The 25,542-nt window shown below is 40.1% G+C and overlaps 1 protein-coding gene across 2 annotated transcripts in view; it reads right to left on the bottom strand.

The window, feature by feature from the left end:
- Positions 1–25,542, bottom strand: part of LOC100883430 (uncharacterized) — a 30,009-nt gene that overhangs the window by 2,239 nt on the left and 2,228 nt on the right. Inside the window, exons 1-8 of one of the 2 annotated variants that reach the window (XM_012280715.2) lie at positions 4,312–4,560; positions 3,126–3,362; positions 2,572–2,684; positions 2,379–2,488; positions 2,174–2,252; positions 1,243–1,382; positions 596–742; positions 205–427 (exon numbers count right to left, since the gene is read on the bottom strand). In XM_012280715.2, the coding sequence (XP_012136105.1) occupies positions 205–427; positions 596–742; positions 1,243–1,382; positions 2,174–2,252; positions 2,379–2,488; positions 2,572–2,684; positions 3,126–3,362; positions 4,312–4,314 (1,052 nt within the window). In that variant the 5' untranslated portion in view covers positions 4,315–4,560. Of the gene's footprint in view, positions 1–204; positions 428–595; positions 743–1,242; positions 1,383–2,173; positions 2,253–2,378; positions 2,489–2,571; positions 2,685–3,125; positions 3,363–4,311; positions 4,561–25,542 lie in introns of those variants that run through there. The other variant, XM_003701269.3, reaches the window with a different exon arrangement.

Here is a 25,542-nt window from a genome sequence, read left to right as displayed (position 1 = left end):
CTGTTAACATTTTTTACCGTGCTGTTATCTTGTTCTTAAGCATGTTGCTTTTCGATCGGTATCACGCGCGTTATTGCGTGGAATTGTCATCGTCGGAACATCTCAATTGCACAGAAAATAAGTGAAAATGTTTGAAAACGATTACAAGTAACAAGGAAGTATCTGTCGTGCACGAACGAAACGGGAGAAGAAATAAAATCGCACCTCGAGCCATATTGAGAGCCATGCCAGCTACGATACGGATCGTAGTCCTCAATGATCGACGGCTCCTTCTCGATAATGTCGGTCCTGGTGCAGCTGCAGGTCATCGCCGAGCAGAGGAATATGTTGATTATAAGCATGATGAGGAACAAAATGCCGAGAGCTACTGCCAGCCATAGCAGCCATAACGGATGAACGCTTCCGTCCTCGTAGAGGGTCTGCACAGCTGTTTCAACGAAAATAAAGACACGCGAAGGTTTAGCGCAAAATTTCAACGAGCTCGGAGCTAATCAAGCGGCCAAGAAAGAAAAGGTAGAAAAGTGATTTCAGGCACGATATCGTGAAGAGTAGCAGGAAGCGAAACTGCCTATGAAGAGTACGAAGCTATATTTACATGGTGTTTGACCAGGGTCAAGAACGAACACGCTCGTGCCAGCGAGAAGCACTCCTTCCTCGCCGCTCACGCTTTGCCCATTAATTAAGGACGCTCCCTTTATTTCTTCCTCGTTATCGCCTTCGCAAACCGGGATACCGCAGCTTCCTGGAACAAAAATTCACCTTTACGTTTCAATTGTTAACTGTGATGTTGAAGGTTCGAAGGTACTAGTACACGAGGGCTCTTGATTGGAACATTTTGGACAAAATTTTTTAATTCTCAAAAGTACTTGTGTATCAAGTCTTTTATTATCTTTCATAAGGCATATTTAGTAGACAGCTTTTAATCATTTAACTCAAAGTCCTTGCTAATGGATCTTCCGAAGATATTAAAGAAACTACACTTTCAAGAATACCAAAGTTCTCAATAATTCAAAAGGAATTCAGTGATGCAATGTTCTATTTTATTTCAAAAGGGGCTCATTAATGAACTGTACCATTGGGTATACGTGGACTTTGAGTAATACTCCGCCAATATTTGTCATTGATTGTCCTAACATAGGAAACAGAAACTTTCGAGAGAATATGTTAATCGAGAGAGTTGAACGGCATTCTGTAACCCAGATTCGTAGTTGTAATCGAAACTCATTCAACGAATCAACTCACCTCTGCATACGGCGATGTCGCATTGAAAATGCACTTGTGGACTGTCCGGGAACCGGAACATCGAGAACAATGTCGCATCCGCCAGGCCAGTGTTTCGATCGTATATGAATTTCGTCATGACTCGAGCCTTTACGGGACACCTTTGTCATGGAAAACAAGAATTACGCAATCGATGCTTATGATCACGATCGAATCGAGGACACTTGAAAATGATTTAAGTTCCTATTCAAGTTATATAATCCTGATGTTTTAATACTGATTACGAAACTGTTCGGATATCATTATTTGTGCATTATCGATTCAACATGATAGATCAACTATTCATTCAGCACGTACAAATTCATTTCAACAGACCTGGTTCATACGAGTTCATTAAATTGACAACGAATTAATGACGAGTAAATTGCCTAATTATTAATACAATTAATTATTGATACAATTAGCAATTGCAAATATCAATGATATATGTACTCGTACGTTCAATAACGTACGAATATGTCATTGAAATATGGTGAGCCATAAGAGAAGTATGTCTTTTGAAATCATGGTAGGGTGCAAACTTTTGAAGCATAGTGTACGTCTGAAAAGATTCATACGGTTGTTAGAACTGCTGAAAGGGAGACCAGTGAAATATTCTTCTGAGCTTCAACAGTCTGTGCATAATACATTTTCGACGCGACAAAGAGTCACGCGTAAATTCTCGTGCTAAAATACGCGGGAAAAGTACACTAGACCTGTTTGTTCGTCTGAACCAAGCTTCAATGCTATTATGGTACTTGTACCACAAACAAAATACTACACACAAGTGCCGCATAAAATTTGAATACGAATCCCTTCCAGTTACTCAATTAATCGAATTCGCGGAATCGATCGTCGGTAACGATCAAGGTGTTAATTAACGGCAAAAAAAGAGACAAACTGTTCGACGTACCCTTTGTCGTCTATCAACTGGACACTGGTGTTTCGTTTGTTGAACGCGAAGCAGGATTTCACTTTGATCCCGTACATTCCTGGAACGAGAAGGATATCGATCAGAGCGTAACCTCGGCATCCGCTCGTGCGAACGTTTTACGCGTGCTCGTTAATTCCAATTAAGGGTAAAGGGTGAAACGAAGCGAGATATGTGGCTTACGAACCGTCCGGTCGCGAGATCTCGGCACGCAAAGTGTAGTTGTGACCGTAAATAGCCTCTTGCACCTTGTGACCCGCCTCCAAAAGCCGCAACGACACCAACGACGTCTCGTTCCTGCGAAAAAATGATCAGTGCCGTGCGATATTGCGGCTTTGGCCGCGCGATATCGTGCTAATATTAATAAAACTGTTATGTACTTGGCGTTTTTGAATCCGGCTTTTCCGCACGTGATCACGTAGAATTTATCGTCCGCCAGCTCCAGGGTCTTGTGTATCCTCACCGCGATGGGAACGGAACGTTCCTCGGTGTCCTGCAAGAATTATGAGATTTAGAAGAATCTTCCTGAGGACACGTTCCGTGCTTGACGCTTTGACAAACGCATATTTCATCGGAACTATGAGTCTCCTATTTGTACACATCATTTTTTGACTGAAAGATATTTGTCGGGATTACTTTTTAGAGTTACTGCGGTGCATGATGCATAGGTAGCAATTTCCAAATTGCAACCGGTACGTGACACAGCAGCAAGGAAAAAGGATGACGTGGAAAGTTACGAATCGAAGCTGCATTCATGTGACATTGTCATATGTTGAACTAACACTGTTGAATGAAAGATTCATACTAACACTACTAACGAGTTTACGACCAACGCTAAATTGTATTCGTGTTATAATATGAAAACGTAGAATACTGTATTTAGTGTGGTTCTTCGTGCAGGAATTTTAATTAAAAGGTCTAGAAATGTTCTTACATTGTTTATGAAGACACCACAGTAATCCGGAGACCCTTTGGGCGCAAGTAGATTAATGGCGAGCGTCGCGTGTGTAGATCCATTTCCGGGCACCATGCATTGCGGCGTTCGAAAATCTCTGGCATGAACAGCTCCCACGAAACTCTGATTGAGATTCACCCGTATCGTCATGTGACCGGCCTTGCATGTCGCTGTAACCGTTGGTTGAAATTCCGTGTCCAATAATTGGCCCGTGACCTACGATCAAACAAGAACCAGATTGAATTCTACACCGTCTGTAAACATATGTTACGGTGACTGCGTCAATTGTAATGTAGATCTATCACGCATCTACTGAAATCAAACATCCAAATTCTATTTTGAGTTTTGGTATTTTGGAGTTTTAAAGTTTGGGATTCTGGAACTTGAAAGCTTTCTCAAATTTTGGAACTTTTAGGACTGTGGGAATTTTAGACTTTGATATATTCGGATTTGAAAATTTGGAAATTTTAGGATTTTGTAATGTTATTTTGTAACATTGACACTTTGGTACTTTGATACTTTGATACTTTGATATTTTGGAACGTCGATGCTTTGATACTTTGCGATACTTCGAGGTATGAAAATTTCCAAAAAATAGTACGCTACAGTAAGTTGGGTCTCGAAAAATGGCCACTTTCGAAAGTGGATTTAGACGATGTGAGAATAATATATGAGTTGAATTATTAGAGATCGAACCCCGCAAACGAAGGGTTAAGTGAAATTCCATTACCCAAATCAATTTAAACGATTGCAAGTGAATTTCCATCGTACCCTTTAATAAACGTTAATACTTTGACCCCAATTGTCCACGGACAATTACCAATTGCGAAGATCTTAAGAGATTTCACTTTCGTTCTCCAACGTTCGTACGCTCGTGTATTCAACCGGGTGTATCAACAGTTGAATCATGGGAATCGCGTTCAGAAGTAGGGAGGTAAAAAATGGACCATCCGTTAATTAATATTAAGATAGTCGACTAATTGTCGGAGTTTAATTATACGCGCTTAATTACGGACGTGCCCTTTAAAAGCGTGCATCCTGGGATCTCATCGACCTTCGCGCGTCTGGTGGTCATAAATTATTTAATTAATTACGATCGGACAGAAGAAGAATCCGCGAACGTTGGATACCGAGCAAAACGATAGAAGCTCAAGTTTTCGCATACCATTGGTGGTCGAACGTCGGCTCATAACGAAAGGTCGGTGATATTTTCACGGACCAACCAGTAACTTAACGTCGCGAGTAAAGTTGGACCGGTCTGGGCGGTAGCCATCGACCCACGCTTAACTTTCAATTTCATGTAGTTGGACCACTTCGCAGCACGGGCACGGTATACATGTACGTGCAGCGTCGTCGAACGGATACGCCAACAATAAAATCGGCCCGAGACGAGAGGATGCTACGACGAACACGAGACTTCTCTTGGAAACGAGACAGAGAACTGGAACGTAGGCGTTCGCAAGGCCACAAGTCCTAAATGCTTCTGGTGGAATTTCTATCTCTCTTTTTTTTATGCTTCATCCTTCCTCTTTATCTGTTGACGGCATCCTCTCTGTTCAACGAAGGATCAAATGTGGTCGCATTGGCGTAACTGGGATCAACACGAGTCACTGATGGGCAGAGCCCGCAAGAAAACTGAAGGACACTATGACAAAGAAAATATTAAATATTTTGAATGAAATTACATAACAGTTACAGGATTTCAGGCTTATCTGGTGAAAGTAACTTTCTACATGGACACGTAGGAGGAGCTTTAAAGGTCAAGTTCTTTTTCCTTTTAATGCAATTATTTAATATATTCGACAAAGCCTGTTATTATCTACACAAAAGTACTAAGTTACTGATAGTGAAACATCATCAGTAAAAATGTGAAAATATAGAAATATAATTTAGGCACAGAAATATACAAATGTTATCTACAAATGTAAAATGTAGAAATTTGATAATTTGACAATTTCATAATTTGTGAACTCAAACATTTGTTAATAAAAAAATTCAAATGAAAAAATAATAAAAATTTTGCAAACTGCAAGTTTTAAATCGAGAACCCATTGTGACTGACGAACGTCGTTACGTGATGTGTCACCACCTGTTAGATCACCGCGAGTTAGATCACAACGTTGTATCATTGCATATTTCGTCATATTAGAGAGTCTTTGATTCTAGGGATATTGAAGTCCATTCTGGTCCCTTCCTAGTTACGCCAATGCGTGTTGGGTTACAGAAAAGGATTCCTTTGCCTAGACGGGCTAATCGATTATGAGAACACGACATGGTAAGGTATACGCATGTCCTAGACGTTTGGTCAGTTGTTCCTTTTTCGGTCTTGGAGATTTCATCTCGTATCTCATTTGCCATCTATTCTATTATCCGCAGGACACTGGGACCAACTCCCTTTGTCCTTTCGACGCTGACGAATGACAAGCGTCAAGGTATTTCTCGGTCGTCCATCGCTTCTCTCGTAGCGCTATTTCATTCGCTAATCCGTCTCGTTTGGTTTTCAACACTTTCATTGGACGTGTAATTGGAATTAACACGTCGACTGGCAAGACATCAACGAATTTAACATACTTGAATAATTAAATAAGAACTGAAGGAATGACGACGTTGTGCTAACGATACGAAGTGTTAAATTGAAAAGCTGAATTGGAAAATTAAACACTCGTGACATTAGCAAATGTTATGATAATGCGCCATACTGCGCACATTTATTTTCACTGCCACAATGGACGTGTTAAGAGTTACACTTCCAAATGGGAACTACTCCTAAAAACCACCTTATAATTAAGTCATTTAATACAGTTCTCTATTTGGTATAACATCGCATGTCGAAAGCTTAACCTTCAATTAATATCGTGAGGGAGTGGTATAAGTCAAGCTTCGTTAGTTTCTTGCTAAATAGCATGGCAAGTATGCGATTTTCTCTGTTTCGCATTATCGAAGATTTCGCTAGATTCCTAGATTTCCTACAAGATTCACAAGCAATCTAGAACTTTCAAAGAATTTTTATACTATTTCTACATTTTCTAGGATCTTATATTTTTCTTGAATTTCCTTAGAAACTCTGTAGACTAGACGTACACACCTATTTTAGTACATCATTGCGCTAATCCTTGAACTTGTAAAAGAAAATCGTTCTGCAACGTCACTTATCTCCTTATTTCTGTATGATCAATAGGTAATCAGTACCGAGTGATTACGGACACCTCTGCCACGCAGGGAACGGTTAATGGACGACAATAATCACCCTCGACAGAGAAGAAAGAGTTAATGGCGAAAGCCGCGAAAGATACGCAGAACCTTGAACGTGTGTACGGACAAAATTTCCCAGTACTATGCTATCAAGTTCATTCTACATAGCCGTTTAGCCACGTACCTAACCGCGGCTTACTTCTTCGCGACTCGTGACCGCTTCGAAAAGGAATGTACTAATTATAGCCTGCAGTAAACGCTTAAGGCTCGAGACTTTACGTAATCGATACAGTAGCTCCAATTAACGAGCACCGCGAACGAAATGTACGAAGAAACGAGTCAAAAGGTCTGCGCAGTCTCCGGAGGCTCGGAACGTCTCGAGCGAATCGCAAGAAACGCAATAATCCTTCGGCTTCTCTAATTTCCGAGACTACGAGCGGAGCCACGGCAAATACGTAATCACTATGATTCACGATCGCCTGGCCGGCACGCAACGTTCGACGTTGCACGAAATCTGTTATCCCTTTCGGCCAGCGAGAAAACGAACATTGCTCGTACGATTGCTAGACCTAGAGGTGTATTATGATGCTGCTCGAGAGGCCGATACATAGCTGGAGCGTTATCGATATCGAAATCTTGATTGTATCGGTATGCTATCTATAATTTGATATGTCGATCAGATATCGTTGCCATAGAGGCAAAGGTGACGGTATTATCGAAACTTCAAACTTCTTAATTTTCAAATTTGATATATACTTTGGCGCAGATAGAATAATCAAATGATCGATGAGATCGATCGCTGATCGCGACAAATGCAAGAAGAGGCTGCACAACGAATACCAGTTGGAAGATGTGACGCAATCGTTCCCTTGTCCACGTACCCCGACGAGTACAGAGGACACAGGAGAATAAAGCTCGCGACGCATGACGTCATGGAACCGGACGCTTACATAAACCGAAAGTTAACGCGGTCCAGCGAAGCGGTTAGATAACATCTTGGACGCGTTCGATTGGCGAAATTTCAGGTCATGAGATGCAGAAGACGATCGAGTTGGACGAACGAGTTTCGAAAGTAGTGACCATTCAGGAAGCGATAAACCGTACCCACGATTTTAATTAGTCGCCGTCATATTTAATCTAAATTGGAAAAAAGACGGAAGTAGCCGTGAAGATTAAATGAGGGAGGCAGTAATGAGAGAGGAAAAGAACTTGGTATCTGTTTTGCATCTATTTAATCTCTCATTTCATCGAACCGATATTAGAATGCAAAATTTTATATATTGGAGTGTATGATGATAATTTAGATACTATAGAGTCAAATTTGATCTTGTCAAAGTTAAACTTTTTTGAATGGATGATATCACGTCTGCTCAACCTAATGTTGGTTGAGTATCAAACCGTCAAATATAAAATAATTCCTTCTACAATTTTGCTATAAAAAGTCCCGTTCGTACAATTACGTTTGAATTTTCCCGCCAGTGGTGGTATCCGGTTTAGATAAGAATGGCTGCTTTTTCCTAGCACTAGAGTTGGATCGCCAATCGTAACGGATCACGAGCAACACGAAGCGATGTGACGCAGCCGCTAACGAGCGAGTTAGCTCGTCGACGGAGAAAGCGACAATTAGCCGGCTTGGACGCGCGGTCGGTCACGGAATAGAATAATTCATGTACAAGGAACCGTGGCGGACAAGTGGCCACTTAGTAATTCGCTACGATAGAGCGTGCACTATCGACGATCAGAGACTTGGGCCGTCGATAAATCACAGGATTTTTCGACGATCGTAAGCCAACTTGCAACCGTGCGCGTGTGCACGTGCATCTATGTGTGTGTGTTTCGCCAAGAGCCGTGTCTGTTAACGTTTGGTCACGGTACACGGGCACTCGCGAGCGCGCGAATTTTACGCGTGGATAGCGGCAATGTATCAAGATTTAATCCGACCGCCTCGTGGCCGCAATGTTTCAACGCATTCCGATAGTACACACCCATGGGCGAGTACGGGAACCACAGGAACGAGGGCGGAATAGTATCGGCCGTGAAGCGGCTCGCATTTTTGGGAGACCAATGAAATATGCTGGCGCACTTATCGTAGCTACGCTAGTGTATTCTGTCCGACGTATCGGTTTTATTCAAACGCAAGATTGAGAAGAGCCTGGCCGTGTATGTCTGATCGTGCAATTGTAGAATGTTCGTACTTGCCAACGATCGCTTCGTGCAGTGGTTCCCAAACTTTTTTCCTTCACGATACTGTTTCAGGGCATTAGTTTACTTGTACACTTTGTATTAACTGGTCTTGCAACAATTTTGTTGTAATCGATAAATATTCCTAAATGGACTATGTGAACATTGTTGATTGTTCATTTTTATTTATCCCTTTTACAGTTTTGCTTTACAGTCATACGTAGATACATGAACCTTTAGTTATCATATTCATACAAACAATTCTTAGCCTTCGACCTGTACGAAAGTAACTATTCATTGTACCTATGTTTGCATTTAAAAATGATGATATATCAAAATGATATAAAATGCCTCTTATAGAAGTCACAAATATTCATATGCATTTGAACTGACTTTTATTCAAAATATACAAAAATTGGAAACGTCCGATCATCGTCCTAAAGATTAACCACCATAGAAATATTATCTAACATTATTCCTTACAAACACTATAGTAATTATTTTTATCCTAATTGAACGTGTACGTATTTTGGGAGATGTTAGAAGCGAATGCACAAGATAGAGAGTCAAGGAGCCATCACTTATTCGCAGGAGTAAAGGTACTCCGAATAGCTAGGACTTTTTTGCTTCCTCACCGATGGAGGTCGACGAAGAAATTTATAGCACGCAAAGTCCTGAAAAATACTAAACGTGCGGAGGAACACGTGGTGCGATGCGAGTAATTGAAAAATACGAGGAAGTCACGTCTCCTTAGAACAATGCTGCTGTGTCACACTCGCGAACCGTAATATACTATAGGTATTTACATTACTACTGGCCTTCCTAAGGAAGCCAGTTTCACGAAACAACTTGTAGTAATTGTTTACGTGCTTCGAGTCTTCGTTCAGGTACGATGTTCCATTGTATTCCTGTGAAGAAGCTCCCTGTGTCCCTTAACACTCTGACCATCGACCTATCCAAATCTGAACTTACACGGAATTTTATTTACATTCTGCATTGCAATTCTAATTCGACAACGTTAACACGTTGACCGCCACGGTGGTCACATGTTACCGGCGTTGCGAACTCGGCTGAATTAATTATTTATGGGAAGAGCGGACGAAACTTTTGAGAACTCTTAATGCTAAGTCAATGATATACATTATAGGAGATGAAATTGAAAGATTAAGTATTCTTGGTTTTAGCATGTATTATTGTATGTCTGACCATAAACATCATATTCTACTGTGGACATCAATATTCCTTGTATCTATGTTCCTTGTTAAGCATAAGTTAAATATAAATTTAAGTTTGAGAATCAACTGACCGCATCGTTAATAAGCTGTCATCTTGCCACACATGATCATTTTCATCGCGGTAGCCAACGCGTTAAATCGTTCAATATTTTCAGAGTGTGTCAGCCGAGCAAGAGATACGCGATCTTAATGAACTCATTGTTTACTGTTTAATTTCGCTTGTACTCCCAGCGATGGCGTGAAAACAATAATGAGAAGAACAGTTGAGAAAACGTAGCGAACCTCCTATCGAACTGAATCGTCGAGAATTTGAGCGTCTTTCATAAATAAATGCTAACTTTCCAAAGTGTGTTTGTGTAGAGAACATTCTTTACGTTTCTGAAGTATTCGATTATGCATTCGGAGATTTGGGTTTCTAGGGATTTGAGAATATGGTAACTTTCAGATATGGAAACTTGTGGTGAACACATCCTATCCTGAACATTTCAGATATCAAAAGCATAAGAAATTAAAAATAAAGCGATCTTAAAATTAGCAACCTCGCAACTATTACAGTTAAACTGTTATTATCACATTCATTCTAAGTATAGAGTTTAATTTTTTTCCTGCTCACACCGACTCAGCTAATTACCGTAATTTATAGTCTTGAAAGAGTGTGCGTTTACCGGATTCTCGTAAAAAATACATTTGCAATTTCAGCATACTGTAAAAAAAGATGAGAAGTACATGAACGGGATGTCGGTACGTAGCACCCTAGGACGATAAAATTACGAACAAAGCACCCCGTCGGTTTTTAATGTAACAATCACGGAGGATATGGGACTGGTTGCTTTCTTTTTCATCGATTATTACAGGCCCCGAGATCTCGAGGCGTTTGTCAATGCAAGCCAGGGACGCGATACATGCAACGCAGAAAGTGCATTCTTTGGCCAGAGGGCTCGAGCCGGCTCTCGAATTATCTGGCTTGGAAAAAGGACGAAGAGAAAGGGAGAAGCCAAAACGTATGTTATTGACCCTGCTGCCTTCTTCGGGTTCTTTCGTCTAACCGCTCGTGTCGTCGATTTTCTTCCTCCTTTTTTTCCTCTTAATTTCGTCTCGTCCTTTTTCGTTTAACCAGCACCGAAACCTTTAGCCAGCGGCATTTTCGCCAGAAATGGCGAGCACCGTTTCTCCGCGAGGCGGGCAATTTGCGATCGGTACTCTTTGCAGCTTGGAAATTTAACGGGCTCGTGCATTGTTTAAAAAAAAAACTCGACTGTTTATACGGAAGCACGGGGAACGGTTACGTTGAACGGTGCAAATATATCCGAGAACGACTTCCGCGAAAGAAGCTCCCTCGGTAAGTTTCCAACGGACCAAACGACTTGGCGAAACTTCAATTTGCTTTCTCGCCGTTCAACAATCATCTCCATTGTGTTCCTGTGTGCAGAACCGTTAATGCCATATACAGGCATTAATACGGTAGCGGGCACAATTTAGTTACATTTTGCTCGCTTTTCTATTTGTGAAAGGGAAAAGGAAAGCTGAAAAGGATGATGGTGCTACAGATTTTGGACTTTTCAACGAATGTACAATTTCGCAGTTATAGAATTATAGTTGTGGAGTAGTAGAAAAGTAGAGTTGCGGAGTGGAACACGTAAATGCAAGTGCCTAGTTGTTAATGACTATTATGTACGACTTTAGCAGTCACAACTTTTAATGACTTCCTGCAATTTACTGTATCATTTCTCGATTATTCACTGAGTTATATTAAATTTAGAAATATTATCAAACGAAATATTTTTATATTAATTACAGCTTTCCAAGAAAATTTGTCCGAGCTAAACCGTGTTTCTTGAGGTCGTACAAACACAATATGTCCGGACGAACAATATAAATGGACCTTTAAACGATTGAAGTTAATACCGCGTACGATCAGTCGAGGTGAATACCAATGAGTTCGATGCACGATTATTTATTCACAGAAACAGGTAGGTTCTACTTAAAGTAGATCGAGAACAAGAATCGACCGGCCGGATTTGTACTACTGTGTGATTACGAGTGTATGTACATACAAACGACTGATCGGATTCAATAGTGACGTGTAATTTAGGTGTAGACGTGAAACGATGTTCCTATTGAATCGCGCGTATCAACGACGTTACGTGCTAACGACCAGATGTAATACGCAAACATCTATTTGAATGTGGAACGTATTTCGTACTGGAAAACCGAAATACTAATTGATTTTCTAATATTAATTATTTTAAAGTAAAAATATTTTAAGAAACGGAGGAGTTCGGAAATTTAGGGATTTGAGAATTTGTGATGGACTTTTGAAAATTTGGAAATTTCAGAATTGGTCATTCGAAGACTTAAAACTGTAGCTATCAGAAAATTCTCTATCCCAAAAATTTAGAAACTCGAAAATGTTGAAGCTGAAAAATTTACCGACACTTTTCATGGCACTGATTGATCGAATCGCGTAGAAGCATCAACAAAAGCAAAATTCGTCAAAAAATGACGAATCGTCTATCGAATATCTAATTTTGACGGCTGTCAGTCCGAACGACGAATGGTCTCTGAATCCACTTTTAAATCGAAACCCGAAAGCGTGCAAGTGAAAGCGTTGTTTCGGTAGCCGTCGTTAAATTTACGCATGGTAGAAACGTTGTATTCGAAAGAAAAGCCGAGACATGTGAAAGTGTGCGATTCGCGATGATCTGCCCTGAAACGAGGCTCGTTCGCAGGCGAACTCCCGCATTCCGTTCTATTATGCCGTGAACCGTTCACGAGACAATGCGCTCGGAAAGATGCGTCGTTTCTTCTAATGCGCCGAGTGAAAGCACGATACACACGATGTTCGAAGTAATTAACGGGTCGCTAATGAGAATGATGCTCGTGTACGTGTATCGATGTGTCGTGCTCACATGTGCACCGCTTTCCGATCGGTTTAACGCAACGCGGATCAAACATTACGAATCGAAGATGGTAGGTATGCTTTTGCGGAAGTACATTAAATAGATTTTTATATCAGTAGATATATACATCTTTACATTTATAGATATTTATATTTTTAGATCATCAAATTTCTAGATCCGAATCCTGAGATTTCTGAATTCTTAGATTAACGAATACTTAGATCTCAAATGTCTAAAACATGAAAACTTAGATCACAAATTCCTAGGTACCGAATCTCTAGATTTCAAATCCCTAGATCACAAATCCCAAAATCCCAAGATCCCAAGATCCCAAGATCCCAAGATCCCAAGATCCCAAGATCCCAAGATCCCAAGATCCCAAGATCCCAAGATCCCAAGATCCCAAGATCCCAAGATCCCAAGATCCCAAGATCCCAATATCCCAAGATCCCAAGATCCCAAGATCCCAAGATCCCAAGATCCCAATATCCCAAGATCCCAAGATCCCAAGATCCCAAGATCCCAAGATCCCAAGATCCCAAGATCCCAAGATCCCAAGATCCCAAGATCCCAAGATCCCACATCCCCCAAATCCCAAGATCCCAAATCCCACATCCCCCAAATCCCACATTCCCCAAATTCCACGTCCCCCAAATCCCACGTTCCGCAAATCCCACGTCTCCCAAATCCCACATCCCCCAAATCCCACATTCCCCAAATCCCACATTCTCCAAATCACACATCCTCTAAATCCCACATCCCCCAAATCCCACATTCCCCAAATCCCACGTCCCCCAAATCCCACGTCCCCCAAATCCCACGTCCCCCAAATCCCACATCCCCCAAATCCCACGTCCCCCAAATCCCACGTCCCCCAAATTCCACATCCCCCAAATCCCTAAATATAGACCTCCAAATATCTGAGTCCCAAATCCACAAATCTCACCATCCATAGATCCCAATACCCCTAATTCTGTACATCTCGCAAAACATGGAAATTGAATTAAGTTTTTATGAAACATGTTTGCATACTGATCTGCAGTCTACTAACGCATCTAAAAATAGCCTAATCAGAATGAATATTCATTGAATCCTAGTATAAGTAAATCACGAGGCAGCTATCGTCCTCCACGATATCCGCAGGTTAATCAAGCTGCACGATCTTGATTAAATTACTGGCTTCCATGGTTCTGCCATTATCGTTTCGATCGCATACAAAGAACCCCATCGATATTAAATTACACATTAGGCTCGAATTCAATGAAATTCAACTACCATTACAATGGCTACAGATCATCTTCATTTCTATGGGAAACTCATATTCTTCCACAATACTGTAATCCTTCACAAAAATTTAAATTGCCGCTCTATAGCTCGTACTTAAAGTATATCTACAGTTTTTATCTATACTATTATTGCGATTTAAAATTATTTTTGTTTAATTGTGACTTCTTTGAAGTTTCACTAATATACCATTACCATTTATATTTGATAAAATTTTAAAGGTATTACGTAATAAAGAGTGTTTGCACGACTAGCTTAAACAACAGGGATCCCCAAGTTAGGATAGTCGATGATCACGCGTTGAGAAAATAATACGATAACGAGTCCTGGGTAACGAGTGTATTTCTCAGATGTCGTATAAATTACGGAGCAATAGAAACGCACGCGTACCGGCGAATACGCGAGAGTACGATTCACATATCGCATCTTTAATAACCGCATGCATGCGGACGCCGCAGTTGGGCGGCGAAAGTGAATCGTGTTAAATTATTACGATTATATGAAACGCGGGAGAGCATCGACGCTTATTACGTTCGCCACCTGCGTCGAAATAGATAAACGATAAGATTCAATAATGGCTATGGTGTTTGAACAGATGGATACCGATGAGTTTCTACGTCGGGCCCTTTATGGCGTTGCCTATCTTCGTGAAACGATCGCCATTTTTTTCCCCTTTCTTTTTTTTCGACGTTACACCATGAACAAAGAGATCGAAACCCGGCAAAATACGCAAACAGAGCAGCGAAGCTTAACTGCGATTAAATCGATGCTGATGTAGTGGTTTGATCATAGTAAACTGCCGTTTTTAATTGAACCGTTAAGCTCCGGCGAGGAACGTTTGTCCGTGTAATTAATAAATCTTCGGACCGATGTAATTTCTCGAGGGTGGAGAGTTTCTTTAATAATAGCGAGTGGGAAATTAAAACGATGCGTAGCGAATAGAGTTGAACGAGAGTCGATCCTTCGACAGCCTTTGGCAACGCTGTTTTAATTAATCTCTGGCATAATTGCAAATTCGTAGGCTCGCGATTAACACACAGGTACTCTTATTGATAAATCGTTGCGCGAATGCGGGATCGTTTATCGTTGCTGGTTGTGCTCTTGCTTCATATTTTCTGTTGAAACCGTAGAAAGATGAGGTTTGATTGAAATTAACATGTGAACAGCGGTCGAAAGTCTGGGAAACTATTACGAAACGTTGGAACTTAGAAATGTGCTTCGAATAGTTCTACTCCCAATTTTCTAACTTACAAAAAATGTGTTTAAAAATATAGAACTTTTCCATTCAAATTTTGCTACTATTGATGGATAATTTCGGTGTTTATCGATATGTCAATATTTTCCGTTTCTTGGATTAAATAATTAAATATCCGACAAAAGAACCTTCACCCTGTTACCTGGATGGCATCATCTCTTCCAGCGTGCCAATTAAATGATTAAAACATAATAACTTGGCAGCAATTAGTTGAATCTCTCCTATCAAAATCCCAGAACGAGAACGTAAATCCCCATTCGTCGTCGTTAATCTCCGGCGGAGCTCAATTAAATCATTAAAATACATGATACCGGGAGTGGCGACTAATAAATACACCTTCGGACTCAGCTTAGTCTTCTCACAGTAGCGGCGTACAATCTCGAATTTGAATATGAATTGCGTGCCGCTCGAAAACGTTTCTCTCGGCACCGTCTGTTTATACCGCGATGCGATTAATAATAAACGAGATCATGTATTTCTCGTCTCGGGACGAAGAGAGAGGATCTCGTGGCGAGTGTATGCGGCAAAAGTTGTTATGGAACGCAAGCGGTGGCCAGACGTAAAAGTACGGCGAAAAGTGAAAGCGCGAAATCGAAAAGTAAAAAGGCACAAGTTATGTCCGACTCGATGGTTAAGATGAGGTCAATGGACGTGTCTTGTTCATCATGCTTCCACAGCGACTTTAATACAGATTCTCTGCAACAATTCTTGGTCACTGAAAGTTGTAGGAGGAACAATTGATCGACTCCCGAAGATAATTAGTTAAGTTCCGAACATGGTTTAATACTGTCCGCAGTTAATGCTTTCAATAAATAACGCTGCATGATGCATGTGATTTCTCATAGGGCCCCTCAAGCGAACGGTGTACAGGGTGTTTCATTTGTCTTAGACATTTCAATTATTTAGGAACGAAGGAGCTTATGGTCATGGTCAACTCAAGTGGATATTTTCAATGCGATATCGTTGATGTGATATTGTCTGTATAGTCACGTTGTCCATGTTATAATATCGGTACAAATGCAATATTGCAATATTGTCTATGTGATATCAGTACAACATTGTCCATGTCATATCATGGAATACCATTGCAAGTAAAATACTGCAATATTGCCCATGTCATATCAGTACAACATTGTGAGTACAACACTGCAATTACAAGTTTTCAGTATGGTATTAAAAATGCAATGTTGGACATGTTATCTGTTACATCAATCACTGATCATCTGAAAGATTCTTTAACTTTGATGCTTTCACGTACCAGTATCAGTGCATTCCTCGACCCTTGATGAAGCTAAGTATAATGCTAGCAAAACGTCGGGAATATTTTGCTATTAGACACGGTGTGTACCCGGAAGCCGCAAACAGTATAAGAAGAATACATAGTTACAAGAACAGTACTTTGCTTCGAGATGATCTAAAACAATTTAGCAAATTATTCTTTCTTCATTTGAAATACCTTGTCAGTGTTACCCCAGTAATTCAATTTATTCAGTTCTTCTACGTGCTCAATTAAATGATTACACACGTCTATAATTAAGGAATTTTTAAACTTCATTATAATACGGAGAATAGTACGAGTGTAATATGATCGCCTCAGGCTATGGTTAACTTGTTTTATAATTCCTGCGAGGTGGTGTTCCGAGCAAATTTGAACGTTAATAGAACCAGCTAGTAATATCTCGGCAAATCAGAAGGTGTATAAAATAATCAATTAATCTCTGTAACATAATTCGCACAGCAAGCAAATGGAGTTTCTCAATTATTAAGCGGGAGAACGGTCAAACTTTGTGAAACCCTTGTTTGATAATCACAACTTGTCATTCGAAATTTAAAACTAGTCAGTCGCTATTAATTTAACGCGTGAAGAGTACAGGAGAAGTACAAAACTTTGTATTTAACTCGGAGTCGACTGTGTAACAACTTTCAGTTATAATTAATAGACTCTCCGAACTATTGCCATAACTCGAAGCTGTCTACAACGATGGGTGAGTTTTCAAATCTCTAAACTTCTAAATATACAGCTTTTCATATTTGTATATTTTTAATTTTTTAATTTTGAAATGATCAAATGACCAAATTTCCAAAATTGAAAATGATCAAATTGGGCAAATCAAGTGTTGACGCGAACATGTATCTATATTTGAAATCTTTGGAATGCGAAGAAGGATTATCGATCTCAGGATGCTCGAGGAGGCCGTTGCCCGTGAGCTGTTCGGCGGGCAGATGATCTGCCCGTATCGCTGATACCAGCGCGTTCACGCGATACACGAGACGTGGAACGAAAGTCGTGGAACGTCGGTATAATTTCGTTCGCATCAGAAAGATAATGAGTATGTAGGACGTGGAACTGAGGCGCTGCGATATTCTCTGGTACCAAAGCTATTCTCTTAACTCTGCCGTTTATCTCCTGCAAAATGGCATCATTACGGTTCCGAGCGGCGACACATGGCGCACGTTTATTGTTCCGGCACGCCGACGGTTCCGTACGCTGCGAACTCGGCTATATTTTATGGTAGCTGGTGAACGATCCGATTACCAGAACGCCAGCTAAGACAGGACGAGAAGGAAGAAGGAGCGGGTAGATGTCGAGTGGAAAGCGAAGCGCAATTTTCTGGTTGGTACGGGTCGTTCGTCGACTGAACGTGATTGGAAACGTCCACTTATAAACCGATGAGCAAACGGATGGACGCGTATCGAAGGGAAACAAGTCGAGGAAATGCTCGGTCCTGGAACGGGACATTAAAATAACGGCGTGGTTTCATGCAGTGGCGGTTCGAGAGCCGTTCTACCTCGTTTCCCAGAAAACGGAGAAGAATCCAGACTTGGCTGAATTCGATTTCGAGCCGAACGTAAAACAGCAGAATTCGGAGAACGCTTGCTGTACAGCCTGTTCGAAAGATCCTCCACCGTAAGTTAGGCTGTCTGTGCAACTTCCGAAAAAGAATTATTACCTTCGATTTTGAATTGGTGAAAGGCGAAACGGTAAATCGCTACAATGGTTAAGAGAATCGTTAACTGTAAGTTAATTTTACAGGGACGGTTAATTTTGTGGAACAGGAAGATCGATAACCATCTCCTGGTTTATGGACAAAGATACACTGTTATATTTGTACGTAGAATCCTCTGTAGAGTTTATTCAGGTGTAAAAATATAATACCCCATTTGGAAAGTACTTCAATTTTTATAGAAGTCTTATGAAGGAATACATTGGGCTATTTACTGAATATAAATAGGTAATAGGAGATTCATACTCTATGAACTATCATTTATATGTTCTGATCCGAAGATGATTTTTGACAGATATTTGACCTAGCTATTTCAATATATCTAATGATCTTACAACATTAATCCTATAACAATATATTAATTACTTAACCAAATACATAACCCAATTCCATGGCGGTGTTATTGATAATGAAATATCAGAGAAGATCAAGAATTGATCAACAGGTTTGAAGATTTCTTTTGAAGCGTACTGTACACCCGCTTCAACCATTTTCTCTCATCCCGCGTCGCGTTGTATTCAGTGGATCCAAGCCCGTAGGTAGTTTAAACACTTGACATGCTCCGATCCATGCAGAACTCATATAGGTTTGCCCACGGCAGCCGGCAAATCAGCCACGTCAGTGGAGATCGTGATTTATACCCGCGGTTCTCCCAAGGGCGACGGAGGGACCAAATCGGCGAAGAGGGTACGTTCTTCACGCTTCGTGTGCACTACCCAGGCCAACCTTTGTGTTCGCGTGTGCACATGCACGTCGAGCAGCCTCGCAACACGCCTTGTACGAAATGGCATTGTCGTAAAGATGTAAGCGTCCGTGAATCCTAACTGGAAGTCCTGGCACTGCCGAGGAAGACGATCGAACGTTAACCTCGCTGCCGCGTCCATTGTACGAGATTTGCAAATCGATCGTTAAAACTTGCCCAATAATTTTACTTTTATTGCTCGTGCCTCGTGAAAAAATTTATGGCCTTTTGTGGCTCGATAATAATTCGATATCTTGATGGTTAATCCATATTTATGGTACGGCAATGAAGCTTCGAAATCGGTGTTGTTGAAGGGACTTTTTATTGCGAACTTTGTTTAATGTAATTCCCTTGCGTTTGTGTGCGAGGCTGACGAAGGTCATGCTGTGATTGGATGACTCTTCTTCAGGGATGTTGGAGATCGAGACAAAAGTCGATACTGAGAAGATACTTCATGCATCATTGATATTGAATGTGCGGTTAGATTAACCGAAATTGAACTAAGTCAATAGTAAATTGTGAATAAGCATTTGCTCAGAGTTAACCATGTACTTTTCCGCAACCATCTGCGTCGTTTCAGTAGCCATCTCTTTAAATCGTCTCAACATTAAAATTCTGGTATTACGAGCAAAAGAGATCAACAGCATTCTTGGTAATAGAGCGGATGTAATACGCTTCGTTTTTCTAAAAAATGACACTAAATTGTTGAAGAATGTGCACCTGCGTTGTCACCAAGAAAGAATTATGACACACCTTCTCAGAATCTATCGATTCTTGTTTCATGAGATCGCAATTATAAAAAGAGAATTGGAGAACGGGAAGATTAAAATTTGCAAAATATTAGCCTTCGATCGACCTTTTTCCCAAGATTCTTCGACGCAATAATTCATTTTGTTGTGTCGCAAGGCTGCGAGTTGATCACGCGTATATGCGTGGCAATGTTATTTAAATATATTCACTTTCGTTGACGTTTAGTAATATCTTGATAGGCGTGGAATAATGTGGCCAGGAATAGCGGTGAAATCGCGTATTGTACGTAGTACGGTGCATAGCATGCAGGCTGCTGGAACGCGTCATCATTAACACCGTTTCCGTTCGCTCTGATACGCGGAGAACGCTCGTAACGCTGAAGCGATGCGTGATTCCCAGCGACCAGATAGCTCTAGAGTTTACCAATGCAAATCGAAAAATGCAGTATCTTTCCGTCACCTCGGGTATCGGCATTCCTATGTAAAACAAGCAATGCTGAGAAAAGAAACCAGATTCTGTCGTTCGATGACGAATCGTTGCTCTCTTACTGAACACGTTAATCCTTTACACGATCGTCGATCATCAATTTATTATTCTCATTATTATTCATTTATTTAACGAGATAGGTTCCTTCAATGAAGAAAATTTTATGACACTGAGGGACAACAAAAAATTTACTTAAATTAAGTACTGAAACGCGCTTGATACTGTTGTTTGCTCGAGGCATGGATATGAGAATTATGGTATATAACGTCATTTTTAACGTTCCAGATTAACTTTTAATTTTAATTTTTTTAAATGTGGACAAACTTCGAATGAAACTTCAAATGATCAAATCCTCAGTTTCCAAATTACCAGATCCTCAGTTTGAAAATTCTTAAACGTTCTGAGCACGGATGTGTAATTTTCGTAATATCAAATTTTCTGAATACATCGATGTAAGCATTAGAGAACAATGACCATGCGTGTGAGTTGATCAACGCTCTTAATTTATTCAGCACCGGTTTAAAGTGTAAATAAATCGGATCGTCAGTAATACTAATGCCCGATAATAAGGATATATCAAAACAATTGACAGATTTACATCGACAATCATCGCGTTAGTGGTACCCGTATTTAACGTTTCCTATGGGGATTATATAAATCATCCGATCCGACACTTTTTCATCCCCTTATCATACTTAAGCCTTAAAGCATGCAATTATTAGCAGTGAAACGCCAGGTATACACCGTACACGACACATACTATGCTTTCAAGTCAACGTGATAATAATTCCCAGTAAAACATCTCGTACCAGATACGTATCGTTTTAGCCGTGACGGTCGACACGGCTGGACGTTAAATCCAAGCAAAGTCGTTTTACTTCTCGCCCGTTCGTTTATATCCTGGCCGGTCCGTGTTACCCTATTTCGATAAAGCACCGTAACAAACAAAGGCTAGTCACGGACGTAAAGCAGAAAATATTCTTGCGAAACGGTTGATCGCGAAACAGTCCCGGCGTTATCATAATAAACCAGGGACTTTATACGCCTCGATGGGACGCGTTTTCTAGTCGTCGTGGGACTGAAATCGGACAATATCGTGCGTTATGCTTCCGTGTCGCGATCCTGCTGTATACGGCTTGATCCTCCATGCAGATATAACGTATGACATAGTAGCCGTGATAGTTGGCCGTTGGCTGCGATGGCTGACTCGTGGATGTTCTTTTTCACTCGTGGCTGTCTCTTTGCGAGCTCGCAGCCTCGTGGTTTCGCAATCTCGAAGAAAAGACATATTGTCGCGGTTGAACGTAGGCCGCAGCGTAGGCAGACCTATCTGGTCCGTGCTCGTTCTCCCGAAATGGACACGCCGATGAGAGCAAAAGTATGCAACAGTTCCCGACCGTTTCTCCTGGAGAACTCTCTATATGGCGATGCACTTACACGCTGCCTTGGCGAGAAGATTCTTCGTTTACGTTTATATTTATCATTTTCTGGACGAATTCTTTATCGATCGACTTTGATACCGAGACTGATTCTTAATTTCGATGGATCATTATTCTTTTTCTCTTTCATATTTATTATGACACACTTTTGTTACATCACTGATAACAAGGTGAGGTGAAATTCTTGGTAAGGTGAAATTCTGAAATGTGCACAAATTTTTGAAACATAACAAGGCTATTTAAACTGACGTTAATAGAACAATTTATAAAACTTATTAATCTGGGATTGATGATAAACTTGCTGACAATAAGATGGTAAGCAAACGCATAAATCTAATTGCATCGTTCTTCAAGTGTTAATCATCGCAATCGTAATGAACATGTATAAACACGCATATGAAAATTCTAACTATAAAAGCCGCGAGAAATTAATTTTCAATTCAATCTTCGTATTCATTAGCTGGAGTTATTACTATTATAATAGCAATGCCAGTAAAAATTCTTTGTCTCTAATTTATTAGTTGCTCCCATTAATTAGAACGTGAAACTTAAAACGATTGGAGGACGATCGTTATTATCCGCTCGAAAGATCAAATAACGATTATTATACAATTTTATTGATCACCAGTTGATACAACGTTTGCGGAGTGAGATCGCATTTGTCTGATTAATGAAGATCCGTCTTGGTAGTATACGGTCCGCAATGAATTAATCTCTGAACTTTTCACCACTTCTTATTGCAACAAAGAAACGATATCGAAGAATATTTATCGCCGTGGCAAACTTGATCTTCAAGGTCTGAACAAAGTTGAACACGCTAAAAATCGTGTTCAAGGTCTCGGTAAAAACAATTTTCCGTACGGGGTGCAGATGCTCAGCTCCCTGCCACGACGTTCGATCACTGTCTGTCGGATTCATAAACGATTCGTACATTTTTTTTTCAGACGAAAGGGAAAAAAATCGACGATATAAGAGGATTACAAAAGAGAAATACGCGCGCTTACGCGAAGGACGCAGGAAGCTTTAAATTCCGATCGCTTCGCCGATGCGATGCCAACCACGGCCATGGATTTTAGAAAACATTTCGCGGAATTCCCGCGGGAAACGTGAATTCCTTCGTTTGCCGAAGAAATGAGATATACGAGAAGCACGAGATTTTCTACGTCGGGCTGACATATTCGAAGGACGTCGAACGATATATCATAGACACGAACATGTGCAAGGACATAACGCATACTTTTTCCTTCGCACCGATTGAACGTGGTCAAATAATTGCAGCATGGATGCAAGGTCATATTGACCCAGCTACAGAAATAAAATGAGTTATGTGGCAGATTTATTTCTGGACCTACAGAAGATGAAAGTGCTAATATATCAGATGCTAATATCTACGTGAAAGTAACATACGTGTATTTCATACTATAATAAGCGTTTCAATTTTTGTTTAATCCGATCTCCTCGAAACCACGGTCGAAAACTTTAGCAACGTTTAACCCGTGGTTCAAGAAGACAAGACACTGTCTATTTCCTGTTATGTTTCAAGATACTTAACTTATTTCCGACCTAACCTAACTCCGACGTCTCGATACAACACGAGCATATGTTTCACTTTTGTAGCATAGATAGATGGCCGGACATTATGAATAATGCCGGTATTAATCACTTCGCCCACGACGTATACATTTCTCGAAAATCTATTTTAAATTCTGAACAGCTTTCAACCTTCAAACCCGTATATGTGTAATGACGTTTCAGATATGATTGAAAATGGCCCTGAAGGTTAAGTAACGAATTCTCACGACAATTGTAGCGGTGCAAAGAAGCCACAATTACATCGGTACGTTATACAACTTCGAAGTTACGATCAACAGAAGCTCAGGTTGATATTAGAACCGCGAGATTGAAGTTTACCGTACAACTGTCACGGTCGATGAAACGGTATTTATTAAATAATTACGATACGGTCGTTAGCATTCTATCGGATTTTACGATTATTCCGTTTTACGACGTTCCTATTCATCCTTAATTGGCAACGTGATCGTGATCCTCGTACACCTCGTCCGTGTAGAAACGACACACCAAATAATTGCGCAACGAACCAAATTTATCGCTTTCTCGTGTCACTACATTGGCCAACTAATAAATATTAATAAAGTGACGTTCGTTGAATCGATTACCGTCAGGCTATCAACGCTTTAACCATTAAAGACCCGTGTTACGGTAATGCAACGTTTCATTCGTAATTTTTTTCCAATAATTTGCATCGTTAAATTCCATCTTTAACATTTTCGTAATGAAAGGAAATCGAGGGAACTGTACGATGACCTATTTCACACCTTAATTCCTCCACAGTTATTATCCACCGATTAAACGGACATATCAATTCATGTGATACATTCGTACCATGGATAGATTAATCATAGTGAGTTTCTGATTAAAGAGGTTGTTATAGCGCTACAATGTTATTAGTCAAGTCTAGAATTGCACTGAAATATCATGTCAAAAATAAGTTTCATTTTACTATTTTAAGTTTTAAATAAATGTCAGATACATTTGTACATTAAAAAATAAATAAATATTATGTACATTTATACTGTACATTAAAAAAAAAATAAATATTATGTACATTTCTACTGTACATTAAAAAGAAAATAAATATTATGTACATTTATATTGAACATTTAAAACAAAACAAATATTATGTATCTTCACATTGTACATTTTAAAAAAACATCATGTATATACATAACCTAACCATTTCCAATTCTGAGATCATTTATCACAGTAATTTATATGCCGTTTCGTCAAACTTCGAAAAATGCGTTCTAAAGCTTGAAACTCGAGTGCAGAAATAATTTTACGGTTAAAAAGGGAACGTTAACTTATCATACTGTAATGCTTAAATTTCTTGAAAGTTTATAAAACCGAGAAGTATGAGTGGAAGTAGATATAGCGACGATAAAATGGCTTTTATATCAGTGGTTGATCCTTAACGGGTTAATAAGGCCACCTAGTGTTACGAATCACCGTAACGTCCTCGATCATGGAGTATCTACGTAAGAGGAAAGACTTAAAATTCTTGACAAGCCGCTACAAGCGTTTGCAATTAATTCGCCGGTGCCTCACCTCGACGCACACCGTGCAGCCCATTAAAATTCTCCACGAGCTTTCGCAAGTTGCTTTCGAGTCCAAAGGCGAAGCTTTTTAGAGCGTGTCGCGACCGTCCTGATAAGTTTACCCGCGTACGCGATACCTTTTTCCCGGCGCTGACACGCGCGTAATTGTGCGTACGTAAAAATGATTGTCGGCTCGCCGGCCACTCGAGCTTACCGTCTATTTATGTACCCAGGATTCGAATGAATCCTTTCCTATCTACGATTTACGTCGCAGATAACACCGTAACGAGTCATAGCCAGTTTCCTATCAAGAGACCACCTCGACCACCGTTCAAAAATACTGCCTTTTTGGACATTTATTTCCTCTTTTCACTAACACTTTGTCATATAGATCTTCATTTACTTGAAAATTAAGCTATTTGACGATTGTATGTTTTCTTTAGTACTGTGTGATTTATCATAAGGGTTTTTTCGACAGAGTTGGGACAACATTGACTAGTGTGACATTGGTTCAAAGTAGAACATGATCATCTTTTATCTTTTTCTTTGAATTGCTAAATTATTCATTGCTACTGTTTGATGGCTGTTACCTTACATCCTCACGTTTCAGCAATTTACAAAACAAAGTCGAAAGTGGTCATTTTTATATTTAGCGCAAAGTTGGGCTAACCTGGGCAAACTACCCAAGGTTACTTTTATCTATATCTATAAATAAAAAATTTTGAAATTTCTACGTTTTTCTGACCTATACAAATTTTGATTTGGACAAATAAATATTTTTCTATGAAAAAGAAGGATATGATTTCTTGGT

The sequence above is a fragment of the Megachile rotundata genome, chromosome 1 (genome assembly GCF_050947335.1).
Source record: "Megachile rotundata isolate GNS110a chromosome 1, iyMegRotu1, whole genome shotgun sequence".
Taxonomy (NCBI): domain Eukaryota; kingdom Metazoa; phylum Arthropoda; class Insecta; order Hymenoptera; family Megachilidae; genus Megachile; species Megachile rotundata.
This window is presented reverse-complemented; position numbering and strand designations above follow the sequence as displayed.